General features: G+C 43.4%; 1 protein-coding gene across 3 annotated transcripts in view; it reads right to left on the reverse strand.

Moving 5' to 3' along the window:
- HDGFL3 (HDGF like 3) overlaps nucleotides 1–21,137 on the reverse strand; it is an 87,935-nt gene that overhangs the window by 49,618 nt on the left and 17,180 nt on the right. For all 3 annotated transcript variants that reach the window (XM_073653121.1, XM_073653120.1, XM_073653119.1), the window contains exon 2: nucleotides 9,458–9,534. In XM_073653121.1, the coding sequence (XP_073509222.1) occupies nucleotides 9,458–9,534 (77 nt within the window). The remainder of the gene's footprint in view (nucleotides 1–9,457; nucleotides 9,535–21,137) is intronic.

Genomic DNA, 21,137 nt, shown 5'->3' on the forward strand with positions numbered 1-21,137 from the left:
AATGAGGGTGAGACCTGGTAAGTTACCTGTTGACCTGGAAATGGGAGTCCTGACACCCGAGGACACTTCACCAGAAGCAGACTGGGACACAGAGAGGCAGCAGCAGTACCGGAGAGTACAGGAGAGCGTGGAGCGAAGTCTCTGTCAGGCTAGGGAAAGACAAGAGAAAACTTACAACCAGTATGCTCCCGCTGTTCCCCTGGTACCCGGAGAGCAGGTCTTGAAGAGAAAAAGACGGCTCCACAAGTTGGACGACCAGTGGGAGAAGGACCCGTACACCGTACTGCCCTCAAGCCACGACAACCCGAAGGTCTGTACCATCAGTAAAGACGGAGGGGAGACCACAGCCATTGTATCCCGGGATCACCTGAAGAAGTGTCCTGAACAGCTACGGAACCCTGAAGAGGAACAAGAAGACCATCGACCCGTAGAGGAAAGGGAAGATATGGTTAGTACTGTGCTCGGAGACTTCCCTCGGTCTTGGACTCAAGTCAATGGTGCAGTTGTGGTACCCGTACTCACCTTCCTCCAACCAGCATCCCAAGCACCTACGGAGCAACAGGTAGAGCTGGAAGAACAGCCGGTCCAGGAGGCAGAAGACCCCACACCAGCAGACCAGGAGGATCAACCCTCTGCTTGCAGTGAGCCTGCCATATCCCTAGTGAGCCAAAGAGCCGGTAGACAGCTGCCCAGTTTACCCTTGACAGCTCCTACACCCTGTAGTTCAGGGCTAGACAGTCAGCTCCGTAGGTCCACTAGGGCCACTAGAGGCCAGTTACCCGCACGTTGGAGGATTTGAAGTGTTTAAATTGTTTTATTTGTGATCACCTGTCTGTTACTTGTAAATAATTATGTGTTTCTAGTTATTTTTAGGAGTCCTTGGTGGATTTACCGGGAATCCTTTGTACATAGTTGGAGCGTAACCCAGGACGGACTAAAGACTGTTAAGGACTCGGGGTAGGACAGACCCCTACCTGGTTACGTCTCCCTGTTTTGGTGAAATGGACACCTTGCTTTTCTTCAAAACTGCACCCGGTTGCGGACACGCCGTAACCATCTTTATGTGTTTTCTTATTGTATTATTATTGTTTATACCTTGTTATGTTTTTCTAAAAATATGTTTAGTCCCGGAGTACTAAATTTCACTAGGGGGGAATGTGACACCCCAGGGGTCTGGCTGCCACAGTGATAGAGATATTACGTCTGAGAGCAGGTGGGAGGTCTCTTGGTCAGAGATCCTATGCATGCCACACCTCCTGCCCAGTCCTGGGAGGGGAAGAACTTCCCCTATATAAACCTAGGGCTGAGGCAGGGTTAGTGAGTAGAGAAGAAGCAGAGAAAAGAAGCAAATATAGGAAGAAACAACAGGAGCTCTGTGGGAGCAGTGTTACAAGGAGTCAGGGGCTGGCAGCTGCAGAGCTCGCCCTGACTGAGAAGTTATCACCGGACCCGGAGTCCGAGGCTGTGGGGACTAACTCCTATCCAGCAGCAGAAACCGACCGGCAGGGGATTGCAGGTCCCCTGGCCCAGAAACCCGAAGGCATGGTCACACGCGTGGGACCAGCACCGCCGTCGTGGAGCGGAAGCTACTAGAAGGCCCCGAGTCACCGGCCATACGGGTGAGCACCACACGGCACACTCAGGGACGTGGGCTACTTTTACCCGCCTCTAGCAAGGTAGCCGGAAGAGTACAGTTAGTTTGGGAGGCCTACAACTCCGCCTGGCCAGGGGAGATCCCATCTGCTCAAGGACTGACCAGGCCCCAATCGCTAGCCAGTACTCCGGGAGGGTCTATCTTTGTGACCAGTAAAGACCCTGAACTACACCGTACCGTCTCCGAGTGGTTTCTGCTACCCCCATCATCCACGTCGGCTGCCCTGAGGCCATACCCCTCCCGTTGGGGGTTATACTACCACGCTGCACAATCCTACCACCGGCCTCAGCGGTCTGCCCTGCAGCAGCAGCCCTAAAGCTGCATTCAACGGGTGGCGTAGTCATCTAACATCACTGCTATTGCAGCGCCACTTAGTCTGACTCCCTGGGCACGGACCGGGTCACCGCCACGAGACTACAACCCTCAACAGATCCGGCTCCGGGTAAGCCCCTGCGTGAGCAATGCAGCGCGATACAGGCCCAGGGGCGCGTCACTGTCTACCTACAAATATGCTTATATTTGATGTTATATGGTATGTACTACATGCCAGAACCTAGGGGCTACAACATCTGGTATAGGTTATTCCATTTGGCCTTTTCCCTATTCCATATTGAGGACACCAAGCAATCTGTGTTTACTTTAAACCAAATATTGTGACCATGCTGCTGTAAATATTTTTTGTAATAATGAAACTATGCTGCTACTTTTACTCACTGTCGTTCCTTGTTCCTTATTGTTTGATCTCTTCTTTTATGTTATAGTATGTCTGGAGGGTTTTATTGTCAAGAACGAAAATTCGTATATTTACTATTTTGGATATCAAAAAATTAAACCGCTTTACTCAGCATTTATAATTGAGTGCCAACTAGGCCCCTTCATTAGGCCTTTAATGGGTGAATGGGGGCCTAAGAATATATTTGCACAGAATACTGTACCTTCAGAAATGAAAATCAGTAAGATGATTTTTGACATACTGTAGGCAAGAGAAGGCTGTTGAGCAAAATGAGGTCAAAACGAAAACAGGCGATATACATACAGTGGCATGTAAAAGTTTGGGCACCCCTGGTCAAAATTACTGTTATTGTGAACAGTTAAGCAAGTTGAAGATGAAATGGTCTCTAAAAGGCCTAAAGTTAAAGATGACAAATTTCCTTTGTATTTTAGGCAAATATATATATATATAAAGTGGTGTGAAAAAGTGTTTGCCCCCTTCCTGATTTCTTATTCTTTTGCATGTTTGTCACACTCAATTGTTTCAGATCACAAAACAAATTTAAATATTAGACCAAGATAACACAAGTAAACACAAAATGCTGTTTTAAAATTAATGTCTTTATTAAGGGAAAAAGAAATCCAAACCTAAATGGACCAGTGTGAAAAAGTGATTGCCCCCTAAACCTAATAACTGGTTGGGCCACCATTAGCAGCAACAAATGCAATCAAGCGTTTGTGATAACTGGCAATGAGTCTTTTATAACGCTCTGGAGGAATTTTGACTTACTCATCTTTGTAAAATTGTTGTAATTCAGCCACATTGGAGGGTTTCCGAGATCATGCCACTGCATCTCAATCGGATTAAGGTGAGGACATGGACTAGGCCACTCCAAAGTCTTAATTTAGTTTTTCTTAAGCCATTCAGAGGTGGACTTGCTGATGTGTTTTGGATCATTGTCTTGCAGCATAACCCAAGTGCGCTTCAGCTTGAGGTCACGAACAGATGGCTGGACATTCTCCTTCAGGATTTTTTGGTAGACAGCAGAATTCATGGTTCCATTTACCACAGCTAGTCTTCCAGGTCCTGAAGGAGCAAAACAGCCCCAGACCATCACACTACTACCACCATATTTTACTGTTGGTATGATGTTTCTTTTCTGAAATGATGTGTTACTTCTACGCCAGATGTAATGGGAAATACACCTTCCAAAAAGTTCAACTTTCGTCTAGTCAGTCCACAGAGTATTCTCCCAAAAGTCTTGGCGATCATCAAGATGTTTTCTAGCAAAACTGATACGAGCCTTTATGTTCTTTTTGCTCAGCAGTGGTTTTCGCTTTGGAACCCTGCCATGCATGCCATTTTTGCCCATTCTCTTTATTCTTATGGTGGACTTATGAACACTGACCTTAACTGAGGCAAGTGAGGACTGAAGTTCTTTGGATGTTGTTGTGGGGTCTTTTGTGACCTCTTGGATGAGTCGTCGTTGCGCTCTTGGGGTAATTTTGGCCGGCCACTCCTGGTAAGGTTCACCACTGTTCCATGTTTTTGTCATTTGTGGATAATGGCTCTCACTGTGGTTCGCTGGAGTCCCAAAGCTTTAAAAGTGGCTTTATTATCTTTTCGAGACTGACAGATCTCAATTACTTTGTTTCTCATTTGTTCCTGAATTTCTTTGGATCGCAGCATGATGTCTAGCTTTTGAGGATCTTTTAGTGTACTTCACTTTGTCAGGCAGGTCCTATTTAAGTGATTTCTTGATTGAGAACAGGTGTGGAAGTAATCAGGCCTGTGTGTGGCTAGGGAAATTGAACTCAGCTTCCCAAAGATGTGATAAACCACAGTTAATTTATGTTTTAAGGTGGGATCACTTTTTCACACAGGGCCCTGTAGGTTTGGATTTCTTTTTCCCTTAATAATAAAGACCTTCATTTAAAAACCGCATTTGGTGCTTACTTGTGTTATCTTTGTCTTATATTTAAATTTGTTTTGTGATCTGAAACATTTAAGTGTGACAAACATGCAAAAGAATAAGAAATCAGCAAGGGGGCAAACACTTTTTCACACCACTGTATATATAGTCATTTTTTTCATTTAAAATTTGCAAAAAGAAAAATGGGCCGATGCAAAAGTTTGGGCACCCTTGGAGATTTGTGCGCTCAGATAACTTTGACCAAGGTTTCAGACCTTAATTAGCTTGTTAGGGTTATGGCTTGTTCATTATCATCGTTCGGAAAGGCCAGGTGATGCAAATTTCCCAGCTTTATAAAAATCCAGCCTCCTTTAACCTTGGGATAAAAAACAGCAGCCATGGGTTCTAAACAGCTGCTTAGCACTCTGAAAATGGCAGGAACAGTGGAGGTCAAGATAAGGTCTGAAAAACCAAGCAAAATTTCAGTGAGAGCTGCTCGTAGGATTGCTAGAGAGGCAAATTAGAATCACCGCTTGACTGCAAACGATCCTTCAGAAAGATTTAACAACTCTGGAGTTGGGGTACATTGTTCTATTGTTCAGAGACACCTGCACAAATATGGCCTTCATGGAAGAGTCATTAGAAGAAAACGTCTCTTGCGTCCTCACCATAACATTCAGGGACAGAAGTATGCGAAAGAACATCTAAACAAGCCTCATGCATTTTGGAAACAAGTCCTGTGGACAGATGAGGTTAAAATAGAACTCTTTGGCCACAATTATGAAAGGTATGCGTGAAGAAAAAAGGGCACAGAATTTCAGGAAAAGAACATCTCGCCAACCATTAAGCATGGGGGGTGGATCAATCATGCTTTGGGGTTGTGTTGCAGCCAATGGAATAGGAAACATTTCGCGGGTAGAGGGAAGAAAGGATTCAATGAAATTTCAACAAATTCTTGATGCAAACATAACACCATCTGTAAAAAAGCTGAAGTTGAAAAGAGGATGGTTTCTACAAATGGATAATGATCCTAAATCCACGTCAAAATCCACAATAGACTACCTCAAAAGGTGCAAGCTGAAGGTTTTACAATGGCCCTCACAGTCCCCTGATCTGAACATCATTGAAAATCTGTGGCTAGAACTCCAATAGCAGCGCATACAAGACGACCCAGGAATCTCACAAAACTGTAAGAATTTTCCCAACAAAAAATGGATGAAAATCCCTGAAACAAGAATTAAAAGACTTTTGTCTGGCTACAAAAATAGTTTACAGGCTGTGATACTTTCAAAAGGCGGTTCTACTAGGTACTAACCATGCAGGGTACTCAAACTTTTGCATCAGCCCATTTTCCTTTTTGTCATTTTTAAAATGTAAAAGATGAAAATATATTTTTATTTTTTTGCCTAAAATACAAAGGAAATGTGTCATCTTTAACTTTAGACCTTTTAGAGATTATTTCTTCAACTTCCTTAACTGTTCACAGTAACTAATTTTGACCAGGAGTGCCCAAACTTTTACATGCCACTGTAAAAAAGCTGGCCAACCTACCAAGTTTATTTCAATGTGCTTATCTCTAGCTCAGATTCATGAGAACAAAACAGTGATCTGTGACTTCAGATTAGCTACAATGTCTACAGGGAGTCTGAGGTAATCTGAACCATGCCCCCTGTCTCATCATTAGTTCAGGCTGCATCTCTCTTTCTCCTCCTGCAGCTCTAAGGCTATGTGCCCACGATGCAGAAATGAAGCAGAAAATTTCTGCAGCATTTCTGCATCTCCCTGGCAGAAAAAACGCATGCAGATTGTGCATGCGTTTTTCCTGCAGAATACATGCGGATTCACATGCGTATCCACATGCGTTAACGCATGTGTTTCCGTATGCAGACTGACAAGCACTTTCCAGGCGATAGCATCACTTGGAAAGTGCTTGACAACTAGGTCACACTATATAAATCCATGTAAAAGGCATGGATTTATATAGTGTGACCGTAAAAAATAAAAAAATAAAGCTATACTTACCCCTGATCCCCCGCCGCGTGTGCTGTCGCGCTCGTCCTGGCTTCTTCCGGGTTGCCGGCATCTCGCGAGACAGCCTGCGGTCACATGACCGCGACGTCATCTCAGATCCTGGAAGGAGAAGCGCTGCAAGGGCCGCCGGACAGGTGAATATAAACTTTTTTATTATTTTATTCTTTTTTTCACAGGTACAATGGTACCCAGGTCTGGATGAGAGTCTCCTCTCCTCCAGACCTGGGTACCATCCGCACATTGAATCGCATATAATCCGCGTGTACAAATGTACAGACACGGATTATGTGCGTCTCAATGCAGATATAGGGTTAAAGGGAACCTGTCACGTCCTAGTTGCTATGTACACTGCCCCCATTGCTTTGTTAGTGATGCAATGTGCATCACTAACAAGCTTTTTTCATTAAAATCTGTGGTAGTATAATGATTTTATAACATTATATATACTTTGTCCTACCTGCTTGTATTCAGTAATAGGGGTGTGATTCAGTCAGGGGCAGCACCGCATTCACTCACTGCTGGCGCTGCCCATGTATTTGTATACTGCTCCCGGCAAGGTTCGTCTCGATTGGAGTTGATTTTTTGAGGCCCTCACTCCAGAAACTATGATCTAGTCTCCTTAGCAGTGAAGTGTCTAGATTGCAGTTGATCTTTTGTGCTCCTCACTTTAGCCACTCCGATCTAGACGCTTCACTGCTGAGGAGACTAGATCGTAGTTGCTGGAGTGAGGGCCTCAAAAAAATCAACTCCAATCTAGACGAACCTTGCCGGGAGCAGTATACAAATACATGCGCGGCGCCAGCAGTGAGTGAATGTGGTGCTGCCCCTGACTGAATCACACCCCTATTACTGAATACAAGCAGGTAGGACAAAGTATATATAATGTTATAAAATCATTATACTACCACCGATTTTGATGAAAAAAGCTTATTAGTGATGCACATTGCATCACTAACAAAGCAATGGGGGCAGTGTAGATAGTAGAAAGGACGTGACAGATTCCCTTTAATCTTCAGGTTAAAGGCATTTTAAAGCTATGCGTTCACCGCACTGAAAGCCCGGCTTCTCTGCGGAAATTACCTATATTCCTCCCGGCAGGCACCGGCTTTCAGTCATAGTGGCGCGGTTTCAATCACCGCTCAGTACACTGATTGGCGGCTGTAACCAGGGCTGTGGAGTTGTTGTCGGTATAAAGTGGACCGACTGTGACTCCTAAAATAATAAATTGGTACACTAGTTCAATGCAGGATGTGCTATAAATGTTTTCATAAGAATTTTGGAAAGTTATGAAATGTCCTATAAATGTCTGTTCTATTCCTGATCTAAGGATCTCGGCTTTTAGTTGAGATGAATCTGTGAGGCACTTTATGTACATGCTCAGTAGTGAGGCAGTGCTGTGGAGTCGGAGGAGGAGTTGCAAGTCAGGGTAACTGAGGAGTTGGTGGCTTGGTTTACCGACTCCACAGCCCTGGCTGTAACCACGTCCCCGGCACTGACTGACAGCCGGCCCAGCAGTTCATTAGTGCTGAGCAGTCTCTCAGTCGCTGCAGTGGCGTGGTTACAGCTGCGGCTCTCTGTGTACTGAGCATTGACTGAAGCCGCGCCTCTATGACTGAAAGCTGGAAGCTGAAGGTAGAAATAAAGTTAATTTCCTCGGTCGTGCAACTTTAGAATGCTATTATCCTGCAGATAAAACCCATAGCTGCAGTTTAATAGCGTCTTTTGACATGATGGGTTCCCTTTAATCTAAAATGTGTAGTCAATTGAATAAGCAGTAACTAAAATTTTAAGCCTGGTCTATATATTTGGCTAAATATGGTGAACTTATTACTCTGCCTACAAGTTTACAGTGTGTTCCAAATTATTATGCAAATAATATTTTCTCAGATTTTCCCAAATTACCTATATGAATTGCAGTCATTGTAATTTTCCAGTCAAATAACTATTATAGTACAATTGAAAGGTTTTTGTACAAACTGCCTATGATAACAGTATATTTTTAAAAAAATAAAAAACTCAAACTGCACTCAAAATGCATGTTCCAAATTATTATGCACAGCAGAGTTTTCAACCTTTTCATTTTAATAAAGAACAAAAAAATGGTCATTTTTGAAATTATAAGCATCAGCAGGTTATTACAAACTGAAATCAAACAGTTTTCAACTCAAAACTTTATTCTAGGTGATGTTACATTTGCACATAGGACCGCTTGTTCGAAAGGAGCTTCTGAACTCTCTCGTCCATTGAATTTGTCAGGTTTTGGATGGTTTCTGCTTTAATTGTTTTGCATGAGGACAGAATACCCTCCCAGAGCTGTTGCTTAGATGTGAACTGCCTCCCGCCATCATAGACACTCCTTTTGATGATGCTCCAGAGGTTCTCAATGGGGTTGAAGTCAGGGGAGCCCCGTCTCATGCTGCACATAACACATCTGCATCTCTGGCTGCTATGGGCATAAAAGGGGACAAACTTATGGTGTGGCACCCATGCTCCCCTGACCTCAACCCCATTGAGAACCTCTGGAGCATCATCAAAAGGAGTGTCTATGATGGAGGGAGGCAGTTCACATCTAAGCAACAGCTCTGGGAGTGTATTCTGTCCTCATGCAAAACAATTGAAGCAGAAACCATCCAAAACCTGACAAATTCAATAGACGAGAGAGTTCAGAAGCTCCTTTCGAACAAGCGGTCCTATGTGCAAATGTAACATCACCTAGAATAAAGTTTTGAGTTGAAAACTGTTTGATTTCAGTTTGTAATAACCTGCTGATGCTTATAATTTCAAAAATGACCATTTTTTTGTTCTTTATTAAAATGAAAAGGTTGAAAACTCTGCTGTGCATAATAATTTGGAACATGCATTTTGAGTTTTTTATTTTTTAAAAAATATACTGTTATCATAGGCAGTTTGTACAAAAACCTTTCAATTGTACTCTAATAGTTATTTGACTGGAAAATTACAATGACTGCAATTCATATAGGTAATTTGGGAAAATCTGAGAAAATATTATTTGCATAATAATTTGGAACACAGTGTATTCACGCATCTTAATCTTTTCACATTTTTTTAACTGCAATTTTTCAAAAATCGTTATAAAATGTTACCATATATCTTTCATGCAAACTATCAGAAATAAGTAGAAACTTACGTTTCATGGGTGCCAAAGAAGAAGATTGGAAATTTATTTGCAGGTGGTTTCACTGCTCCTTCTGGCAATTCATCAATCTGTAATTAATAATAAGTGTTTATTTATGCATGTTTCATATCTTTCAAATTGAGTTGTAAAACAAATAAAGGTTTTACATCATCATACCAAATGCCTTAGTATGTATGTAAACAGAAAGTGTAAACCAGTCAGAATAAAAAGAAAAAGAGGTGAGGTTTTCAAGGAAATGTCAGAACTGTCATGCAATGGTAAGAAAATCAGGTTGGAATAAAAAGGGTGTAAGCAGGATTTGTAAGGCAGTCTGTGGGGTATGAACAGCGGTAAAAGGAGGAGGAATTGCTTAGCCCAACAGTGCAAACAGACTGGAGCAGTGATGCCATTCAAAAAAAAATAAATGTGCCTAAAGATGGAAATGCCCATGGATTGTATATTTCATCAACATCTTGTGCCTCATTGATTGTACACCCAACCTCAAAAAAATAAAGGAAGGTTGCTTCCAAAAGCTGGCCATAGTTTGCTTAGTGGCTAAGAAGAAAAGATGTATCAACTAATGCTTAGCATCGGGGATCCTATTAAAAATCTCACAAAATGGAATCTGTCGTCAGGTTTTGCTGCCACATCAGAGAGCAGCATGATATAGTGCAGAGACCCTGATTCCAGCAATGTGTCACTTACTGGTTTGCTTGGTACAGTTTATATAAAAACATAGTTTTATCTGCTGCAGATCTACCAGTAATTTGAATGCAGAGCTCTGTATAACCACGCCCACACTACTGATTGGCAGTTTTCTGTGTATACTGTGCATAGACAGAAAGTGGCCAATCAGTGGTGAGGGCGGGATTATACAGAGCTAATGAATATGTAGGACTGCATAGCAGTAGGTTTACAAGTCCTCTCAACCCAATAAGTTAGATATCACTGAAATCAGGGTCTCTGTCTCTACATTATTCTGCTCTCAGATAGGGTGGAAAAAAACTGATGACAGATTCCCTTTAAGAGCAAATAAAGGAGTACAGGGTGGAAGAAAGGAATATAGGCTGAAGGAAACATTTAAAAAAAAAATAAAAAAAAATCAAGTATGCTTTTATTGAAAATTTAAAATTTTACATCAACAAGAGTCTTTTACACAGCAGTATTTTCATCAGTATTTGCATAACAAAACTAGGGTTATTTCTTGTATACCCTTCTCTGTGTAGGATCCACTCCTGGTTTTATCGTTTTATACAGACCTTCAAAATGATTTGTACATTAGAGTTTGTTCATGAGAAAAATGGAAGGAATAGTTAATATCTTCACAAACTTTGAGAGAGTGTTATGCTGTGTGCCCACTATGCGTTTTTTAAACGTTTCCGCAGCGGCAATTCCGCTGCAGAAACGCTTAAAAAACGCTTGGTAGAAGGTCAGCCATGTTCCCCAATGATAATCCGCATGTGCTGTGCACATGCTACGGAAATTTCCGCTGCGGATTATCATTGCGGAAAAATATGCAGCACTACCAATTATTTTGCGGAAGCTCTGCGTTTTCGCCACCATTTACTTGCATTGGAACGCATGGAATCCGCATCACTGGATCTGTACATGCAGAATCCATGCGTTTTAATGTGCAGATGATACCCAGGTTTGAAGAAGAGAAGACTCTCATCCAGACCCGGGTACCATAGAACCTGCAAAAAAAAAGAATAAAATAAAAAATATATATATACTTACCTTCTGATGGCCCCCGATGTCTTCGTCTCTGCTTGCCGGCAGCTCGCGGTAGACTAAAGGACCTGCGCTGACGTCATTTAGTCATGTGACGGGTCACGCGACCGCTGACGTCGGCACGTCCTTAAATCTACCGCGAGCTGCTGGCAAGCAGAGACAAGCACACCGGGGGCCATCAGAAGGTAAGTATAATATTTATTTTTCAAAACTCTTTCGGTCACACTATATACTGTAAATCCATGCCGTTTGCATGGATTTATATAGTGTGACCAAGTTGTCAAGCACTTTCCAAGTGATGCTAAAATCGCTTGGAAAGCGCTTGTCAACCCGCATGTGGAAATGCATGTGAAGAACGCTTCACATCCGCTTGACCCTGGCAGGAAAAACGCATGTACAATCCACAAGCGTTTTTTCTGCCAGAGAGATGCAGAAACGCTCAGGAAAAAATCCAGAGCATTTCTGCATCGTGGGCACATAGCCTTAAAGAAAAAGAAATGTGGGTAATCAAGAAGAGAAAAATATGTAAAAGGGCTTACATTTAAATTGTGTTTCACTACTTAAAGCGCACCGGTCAGCAGGATTGTGCTTAGTAAACCACATACACTGCTAGGTGGGCGCCGTTATACTGAGAAAAATGATACCTTTGTTGATGAAATCCATCCAGTGGTTCTTTTATAATCTTTATTTTCAGTTCTGCCATAATGAGATGCTCGTGCTTCGGGGCGGCCTTTGGGGAGGGGCTGTAGCTGGAGCTCTGCTTCATGTATTCCTATCTCTGGCCTCTGACAGGTCACTGTGCGTTCAGTGACCTACTTACTATTTTAAATATTGCCTTTGTAATTTCTGTGCCAAAGTGAAATTTACATGCCCCAAAATGGCCGCCGCCCGCGCAGTAGCATCTTTCGTTTGCCGAGAGATCCTACTGCACACAAACCATTTTGCATTTGGATAAAGAATTTGGGTGCAGCAATATGGCGCCGCGCATGCGCAGTAGCATCTCTCGGCAACCGAAAGATGCTGCTGCGCAAGCGCGGGGGTCATATTGCTGCAGGCAAATGTCTTTTTCTTTAGCAAAATGGCGCCCGCGCGTGCAAGGTAACTACCGCGCATAATTATCATGAACGAGAGTTCCTAGGAATACTCGTTCACGATAATTATGCAATTTAAACGGGCAACTGATCACCCAACAAAAAAGAAAAATGCACATTTGTTGGGTGAAATGATCTTTTGTGCTGCACAAAAAAATCAGCGTTTTCAGTAGTGCACAGTCCTGTGTAAAAAGGATTGGTGCTACTGAGACCAATGGCAGCCTTTGTGCACTGAATCCCTATTCCAGATCGTTCAGCGCACATCTGAAACCAAGTCGGTGGTCTTTTAACACTGACCATTGTGCAATGTAAACTAACCCTTACTGTTGCTCAGCAGTTTTTGTAAATTAGCTGCTAAATAATGTAATCTAAGGGTATGAGAAACAACGTCTTTTTCTGGAACGCACCTGAAAAAGCACTTAAAAAATCATAAGAGAGAATATATGCACTGCAATGTTGAAACGACTTGCTGTGCACATGTCAATCTTTTTTTAGCCTTTTAACCGCTTCAGGATTTGAAAGCCATGAAGCAGCTAAAAGAAGAAATATGACTACTCTTCTAGCGACATCTGCTTGGAAGCCGTTCGCTACTTTATATATACAGTTTAAAAATGTATCACTTTTACAAAAAAGTGGCTCTCTGAAAGCACAGAACCAAATTCATTATTGCATTTGTGCCTGTTTTTGGTGCTTTTTTGGCTGTTTTTGATTTGCATATTATTCTTTTAATTAGTGCTGTTATTATACATGTTCGCCAGTTTTTATACTATGTTCACCATCGTGAGCAGATTTAGGGTTTCTGGCTTATTCATCAATTGCAGCTTTTTAATAAAGTCACTAAATTTTGTGCAAATGTACTTCAGTCCCCCACTGGAGAGCTGTGTGTGATTATACTTGACACATCTGCAGGCTCCTCTCAGCTTCGCCTTCCATCTCACAGGCAGACAGACTTACAATACACTGTGTTCCAAATTATTATGCAAATAATATTTTCTCAGATTTTCCCAAATTACCTATATGAATTGCAGTCATTGTAATTTTCCAGTCAAATAACTATTAGAGTACAATTGAAAGGTTTTTGTACAAACTGCCTATGATAACAGTATATTTTTAAAAAAATAAAAAACTCAAACTGCACTCAAAATGCATGTTCCAAATTATTATGCACAGCAGAGTTTTCAACCTTTTCATTTTAATAAAGAACAAAAAAATGGTCATTTTTGAAATTATAAGCATTAGCAGGTTATTACAAACTGAAATCAAACAGTTTTCAACTCAAAACTTTATTCTAGGTGATGTTACATTTGCACATAGGACCCCTTGTTCGAAAGGAGCTTCTGAACGCTCTCGTCCATTGAATTTGTCAGGTTTTGGATGGTTTCTGCTTTAATTGTTTTGCATGAGGACAGAATACCCTCCCAGAGCTGTTGCTTAGATGTGAACTGCCTCCCGCCATCATAGACACTCTTTTTGATGATGCTCCAGAGGTTCTCAATGGGGTTGAGGTCAGGGGAGCATGGGTGCCACACCATAAGTTTGTCCCCTTTTATGCCCATAGCAGCCAGAGATGCAGATGTGTTATGTGCAGCATGAGACGGGGCATTATCATGCATGAAATGATCTCGATGGTCCAGATGGACGGAGTGGAGGATGGCTGGTTGATGGACACCCCATGCAAACAAGGCTACGGCGCTAACAAGGAGGAGGTGGAGTAATGTTTTGGGCTGGAATCATGGGGAGAGAGATTGTCGGCCCTTTTAGGATCCCTGAAGGGGTAAAGATGAACTCCATAATGTATGTTGAGTTTCTCAAACAGCACTTCCTTCCATGGTTCAAGAAGAAGAACAGTGCATTCCGCAGCAAGATCATTTTCATGCATGATAATGCCCCGTCTCATGCTGCACATAACACATCTGCATCTCTGGCTGCTATGGGCATAAAAGGGGACAAACTTATGGTGTGGCACCCATGCTCCCCTGACCTCAACCCCATTGAGAACCTCTGGAGCATCATCAAAAGGAGTGTCTATGATGGAGGGAGGCAGTTCACATCTAAGCAACAGCTCTGGGAGGGTATTCTGTCCTCATGCAAAACAATTGAAGCAGAAACCATCCAAAACCTGACAAATTCAATGGACGAGAGTTCAGAAGCTCCTTTCGAACAAGGGGTCCTATGTGCAAATGTAACATCACCTAGAATAAAGTTTTGAGTTGAAAACTGTTTGATTTCAGTTTGTAATAACCTGCTAATGCTTATAATTTCAAAAATGACCATTTTTTTGTTCTTTATTAAAATGAAAAGGTTGAAAACTCTGCTGTGCATAATAATTTGGAACATGCATTTTGAGTGCAGTTTGAGTTTTTTATTTTTTTAAAAATATACTGTTATCATAGGCAGTTTGTACAAAAACCTTTCAATTGTACTCTAATAGTTATTTGACTGGAAAATTACAATGACTGCAATTCATATAGGTAATTTGGGAAAATCTGAGAAAATATTATTTGCATAATAATTTGGAACACAGTATACAGCAGAGCTGTGAGAGCTGCAGCAAATGTGTTTGCAAGGACACACAAAGTTCAGTGCGTTAGTTATATGTCTTGCACTGGTAACTCCTCTTTTTAATAAAAATAATCTCTGGAGGCAGATTCTCATGCAGATCATTGTCCGGCCCATAGTCCTGATCAGCTCATTTACATATAAATAAAAAAGTGGATTTCTCAGGAATAAGACATCGGATCGCAGATAACAAGGTATCATTTCATTCAGCTTCCTATGAGCTGCGTGTTCATGTAGATGGCTTAGGAGGGTTGATCCTACTGACAAATTCCCTTTAAATTACTTCACGACAAAGGTAGCATGTATATATTTATGTGTTCCCATGGTACGACGGTTAAACTAACATCTTGGGAGAAAAGAAATGTTGAAAAAATGGCACCAAAAATGCACCAAAGGACTGAGTTTGAAAGTAGTATTATTGTGAAAGAGATGCTTGCATCTGGGACACTTATGAGATATATTGTCAGGATAAGTCATTAATGTTCTACAGATGCAGATCTCACTATTGTAACCAACATACCGTACATCACAACGTCTATTAGACATTCCTGACATATCAGATCGATAAGAGATAACACCTTTAATTCTCAACTTGAAATGTTCGTTCAGTGGTGGGTGAAGTTCATACCAATTCCACATGGGACTGATCCATATTACTTCTGCATTGTATGTGTTGATGTTTCCGAAGCCAAGTGAAATCTCCATGATTTGTCTTTTTTTTTCAGTAGCAATTTTTCATGGATTGCAGCCACATAGGTGTTAATACAGATTATAATAAAAGGCTATACTATTTTTCAGGCATCACAAATTTTATAATGGGGTTAAGGGCCCAATTAAGAAGCTATGCATGCTATGATTAGCATTGATGTCTGCCGCTCATGACAAGCCTACTTGTCATTAGTCATCAAGCACTGAAGACAAACCAAGGGAGATTTACTAATGTATTTATGACAGTTTGTCTTAATTGACGTATATTGAAGAATATGATATTCAGATAGACATGAAGCCTATTCACCCCTTTCTGACGTGTCTTTATTGCAAAATAAATGGATGGTGATTCAGAGTCACGCTCAGAGCGACACATTTATCAAGATTTTCTGCTACAAATCTGATTAAACAATAGGCCAGAACTTCAGATTAGAGTTTCTAGTTTATTCCACTCTCAGTAGAAAGTATACTTATACTCTTAGGCCTAGTATTCTGGAGTAAAAAGCTTAGAAAAGTCTCATAATTTTAGCACAACTCGAGGCTGTTCTAAATTTTGCAACTTTTGACATTCTCATGCCACCTCTGACAAAGAGAGAAGAGCTGGGACGAACGCGCGTGACCACCGTTTGGTGGGACTGGACTAGAATTTGTGGCCAGTAGCACACAGAAGTGCAAGCCACTTGTCAGACGCTCCCGATTCATGAAGAGTCGTACGCGTCTAACTCCAGTACACATCCTCATCAAGATTGGCATCTGATTACATGTCCAGCTGTCAACCAGATGTAATGGATCGGTATTCAAATAAAAACATATCACTTACAAACCAAAATAGATTAAAAATGTAATCCAAAGTTTCCGTTTTTGAGCAGATCCATCTTTGAAAAAAACACGGATCCGTTCAAAAATAGACACTTTAGTTTCCGTTTTGTACACCTCAAATGTACAGGGCATGCTCAGTGCTAAAAAACTGATCCGCTAACAGATGACATAATGGATAGCCATTCGTTGTAATCTGTTTACCATAGACTTAAACATATCCAGTCAATATATGTCTTTTTGGCCAGACAAAAAAAAAGCTGTGCAGACAATGTTGTTAAAAAACGGATAGCAGCTGGAAAAAAGGTAAGAAATTTGATAAGACTTCAGTTCCCATTCAGATGGATGGGTCCTGTACTGGAATGTTTTATTTCCATTTTTATGATTCCAAAATGGATAAAAAAAGGCAAATAATACTGGACATGTGAACAGAACCTTACTCTTCTTACAAACTAGACAAAGTTACAAATTGTATTCACAGAATGTCAAATTGTACTCATTAAAGAGGACCTTTCACCAAATTTTTCATGTAGAACAATCAAAGTATTTGGCATTTAATGAGTTCATTTCTTTTAAGTCCAAGTGGGTGTTATCAGAAAGTTTTCAGTCTGATAGGAGGGTTTTTAATGTGACACAGCTAAACTCAGCTGTACTGTCCTCCCCCCCACACTAAGACATCTCCTCCAAGATATGGTGGGGACATGTTCTTCTTTCCTTTGAGAGTTGCTACCTGTTTATGACTGGCTAATGTCACACAGGAGGATGAATTAACACGCTCCCAGTGAAAACTATCTGATAACACCCTCTGGGACTTAACCCCTTCACGACAGGGCCAATTTCCGTTTTAGTATATTCCTCTCCTTTTTCCCAGAGCCATTATGCTTTTATTTTTTCGCCCACATGGACGTATATGGGCTTATTTAGTGAGACGAGTTGTACATTTGAATGACACCATTCATTTTACCACATAGTGTACTGGAAAACGGAAAAAAATTCCAAGTGGGGAGAAATTGTGAAAAAAAACCGCAATTCTGACATTGTTTTTTGGGAATTGTTTTTACAATGTACATCTTGTGGAAAAAATTACCTTGCAATATGATACTGCTTTTCATTATTTTAATGGTGAAAAAGAAATCAGAAGTTTGCGGAAAAAAAATGTTTTTTTTGGGTTGTATCTAGTGTTGAGCGAGCACTAAAATGCCCGGGTGCTCGAAGCTCGAGCCGAGCTCGCCGTGATACTCGGGTGCTTGACCCGAGCAACGAGCCCAATGTTAGTCTATGGGAGACACGAGCATTTTTGCGGCGGCACCCCCGGCAGTCTGTAGAAAGCCTAAAAAGTGCCCAAAACGATAGTGACAGTGCTCAAAAGACATGGGGACAGCATGGGCATCACCCCAGGAAGCATTTCTGACTCCCAGGTCACTGCTGTCAACAACGTGGTCAGAGGTATTAAGCCACTTTTACGGGCTCACAATAAAACGTTCAAAAACTAAACTGAAACGGTTATCCTGTGAAATATGTTAAGGAACTTCCTTTCCAGGGTAAAGACTTGTGTATAAGGTAAAATAAATAACCAAAAACAAAAATACTCCTCCACACCTTGGGCTATGTTCACAAGTAGCATTTTTTATGCGTTTTTGCACTTTTGTATTGCTTTTAACCGTGACAAATGCATTCACCGGAAAATGTCATTTTAACATTTTACAATCTTATCTGGCCATGTGCTGTGTGACACATGCATACAGTGCTGAAAAGACATGGGAACAGCATGGGGAAGACCCCTGGAAGCATCTCTGACACCCAGGTCACTGCCTAAAAGTGTGCCCATCAGAAGTGATCCTTTCCGCATCAGAAGATGCAGACTTGCAAAAATCCCCGTGCAAGTCCTTGTCCCAGGGTAGTGTTCAATTGTACCTCCCCCATTCCTTGCAATGCAAGCGCAAGTATGCAGCCTGCCACCCACCCACCCCCAGGCTGCAATACCATGCTGCTAGCTTGCTTGCACTTGAAATGGGGCCTTTTAGTTTGGAGGAGGCCGAAGCTGGCCACTACCTCATGGCTGCTTCGGCAGCGAGGTATCCATACTCAGTCCCCAGCCGCCCGGTGTCCACGCTCGGTCCCCAGGGGGCGCCCGGGGGTCCATACTCGGTCCCCAGCCGCCCGGTGGCCCGGTGTCCACGCTCCGTCCCCAGGGGGCGCCCGGGTGTCCACGCTCGGTCCCCAGCCACCAGGGGGCGGCCGGGTGTCCATACTCGATCCCCAGCCGCCTGGGGGCGGCCGGGTGTCCATAAACGGTCCCCAGCCGCCCCCATTGCTCCTTGGAACATCCCCCCACACACTTTTCTTAGCCCGTCCTGCTTTAGGGCAGCATTGGACTAGCCCACCAGAGAACCAGACTCCTCCGGTGGGCCCTGGCTTCTCCATCAGGGGAGTTGAGAGTGCCAAGGTGAGGAGCATTATGATGATGATAGAAGTTAGCATCTGCTTTGTTTACTTGGAATGCAAGAGTAATTGTGCCACCAGACACCCACCCACCCCCAGGCTGCAATGCCATACTGCTAGCTTGCACTTGAAATGGGGCCTTTTAGTTTGGAGGAGGCCGAAGCTGGCCACAACCTCATGGCTGCTTCGGCAGCGAGGTATCCATACTCAGTCCCCAGCCGCACGGCGGCCGGGTGTCCACGCTCGGTCCCCAGCCGCCAGGGGGCGGTCGGGTGTCCATACTCGGTCCCCAGCCACCTGGCGGCCGGGTGTCCACGCTTGGTCCCCAGCCGCCAGGGGGCGGCCGGGTGTCCATACTCGGTCCCCAGCCGCCCTGCGGCCGGGTGCCCACAAACGGTCCCCAGCCGCCTAGGGGTGGCCGGGTGTCCATAAAAGGTCCCCAGCCGCCCTCATTTCTCCTTGGAACATCCCCCCACACACTTTTCTTAGCCCGGCCTGCTTTAGGGCAGCATTGGACGAGCCCACCAGAGAACCAGACTCCTCCGGTGAGCCCTGGCTTCTCCATCAGGGGAGTTGAGAGTGCCAAGGTGAGGAGCATGATGATGATGATAGAAGTTAGCATCTGCTTTGTTTTCTTGGAATGCAAGCGTAAGTGTGCAACCAACCACCCACCCACCCCAGGCTACAATACCATAGTGCTAGCTTGCACTTGAAATGGGGCCTTTTAGTTTGGAGGAGGCCGAAGCTGGCCACTACCACATGGCTGCTTCGGCAGCGAGGTATCCATATTCATTCCCCAGCCGCCCAGCGGCCGGGTGTCCACGCTCGGTCCCCAGCTGCCCCGCGGCCGGGTGTCCACACACGCTCCCCAGGCGCCTGGGGGCGGCCGGGTGTCCATAAACGGTCCCCAGCCGCCGCCATTTCTCCTTGGAACATCCCCCCACACACTTTTCTTAGCCCGGCCTGCTTTAGGACAGCATTGGACGAGCCCACCAGAGAACCAGACTCCTCCGGTGGGCCCTGGCTTCTCCATCAGGGGAGTTGAGAGTGCCAAGATGAGGAGCATGATGATGATGATAGACGTTAGCCTCAGCTTTGTTTTGTTGGAAATCAAGCGCATGTATGTAGTAGTGGCTAGGCCTGAGGTGGTCAGCATTTTGGTGCATATCCTACCTCCTCCGAGGATTGCTGGATGTTTTCCTGCTACTATCCCAGTTCTATGACTCCCGTTAAAACAAAGCTTCAGGTGATGAATGATGGATGAGGTGGTGGCAAAGGAGAAAGAGCAGGAGGAACAGGGACCATTCACATCAATATCAGGCCAGTCAACCACACATGTCTTGTAGGATATGTTTCTGTACCAAAAGGAGCAGTTCGGCTACACAGTTAAAGGGCATGCAGTGAGTGCAATGCATACCAAAAATTTCGAGGCACTCCAATGCCCCTTGGAAGTGACATGGAGGTCAGAGGGCCTTAACTAAACCGTTTAATCCATTTATAGCAACTGGGTCTCCTGTGCACTGTTGGCCTAAGCAGTGATTGGAAGGCTTTCCAAAAATTATGAGGAACTGCAATGGCCCTTGAAACAGACGTGGATTACAGCATACTAAAAACCTTCTACCCATTATTGGGGAGTGGGTCTCCCTTAGTGTTCGCCTATGCATTGAAAAGCAAAAGCTGACTAAAATTAGGAGGAAATGCAATGCCCCTTGGAAGAGTGGTGGAGGTCGCAGTAGCTTAACAAGACGGTTTTAATGCCTCTTGGAAGAGCGGTGGAGGTCGCAGTAGCTTAAAAAGACGGTTTAAATGCCCCTTGGAAGAGACGTGGAGGTCACAGTAGCTTAACAAGACGGTTTTAATGCCCCTTGGAGAAGTGGTGGAGGTCGCAGTAGCCTAACAAAACGGTTTTAATGCCCCTGGGAAAAGTGGTGGAGGTCGTAGTAGCTTAACAAGACGGTTTTAATGCACCTTGGAAGAATGGTAGAGCTCGCAGTAGCTTAACAAGACGGTTTTAATGCCCCTTAGAGAAGTGGTGGAGGTCGCAGTAGCTTAACAAGACGGTTTTAATGCCCCTTGGAGAAGTGGTGGAGGTTGCAGTAGCTTAACAAGACGGTTTTAATGCCCCTTGGAAGAATGGTGGAGGTCGCAGTAGCTTAACAAGATGGTTTTAATGCCCCTTGGAAGAGCGGAGGAGGTTGCAGTAGCTTAAAAAGACGGTTTAAATGCCCCTTGGAAGAAATGTGGAGGTCACAGTGGAATAAAAAGACAATATCAATGCCCCTTGAAAATGTGGTGGAGGTCGCAGTAGCTTAACAAGATGGTTTTAATGCACCTGGGAAAAGTGG

Source organism: Phyllobates terribilis, unplaced genomic scaffold (genome assembly GCF_046119375.1).
Source record: "Phyllobates terribilis strain yellow unplaced genomic scaffold, ASM4611937v1 Scaffold_11__3_contigs__length_659146591, whole genome shotgun sequence".
In the NCBI taxonomy this organism is placed as follows: Eukaryota; Metazoa; Chordata; class Amphibia; order Anura; family Dendrobatidae; genus Phyllobates; species Phyllobates terribilis.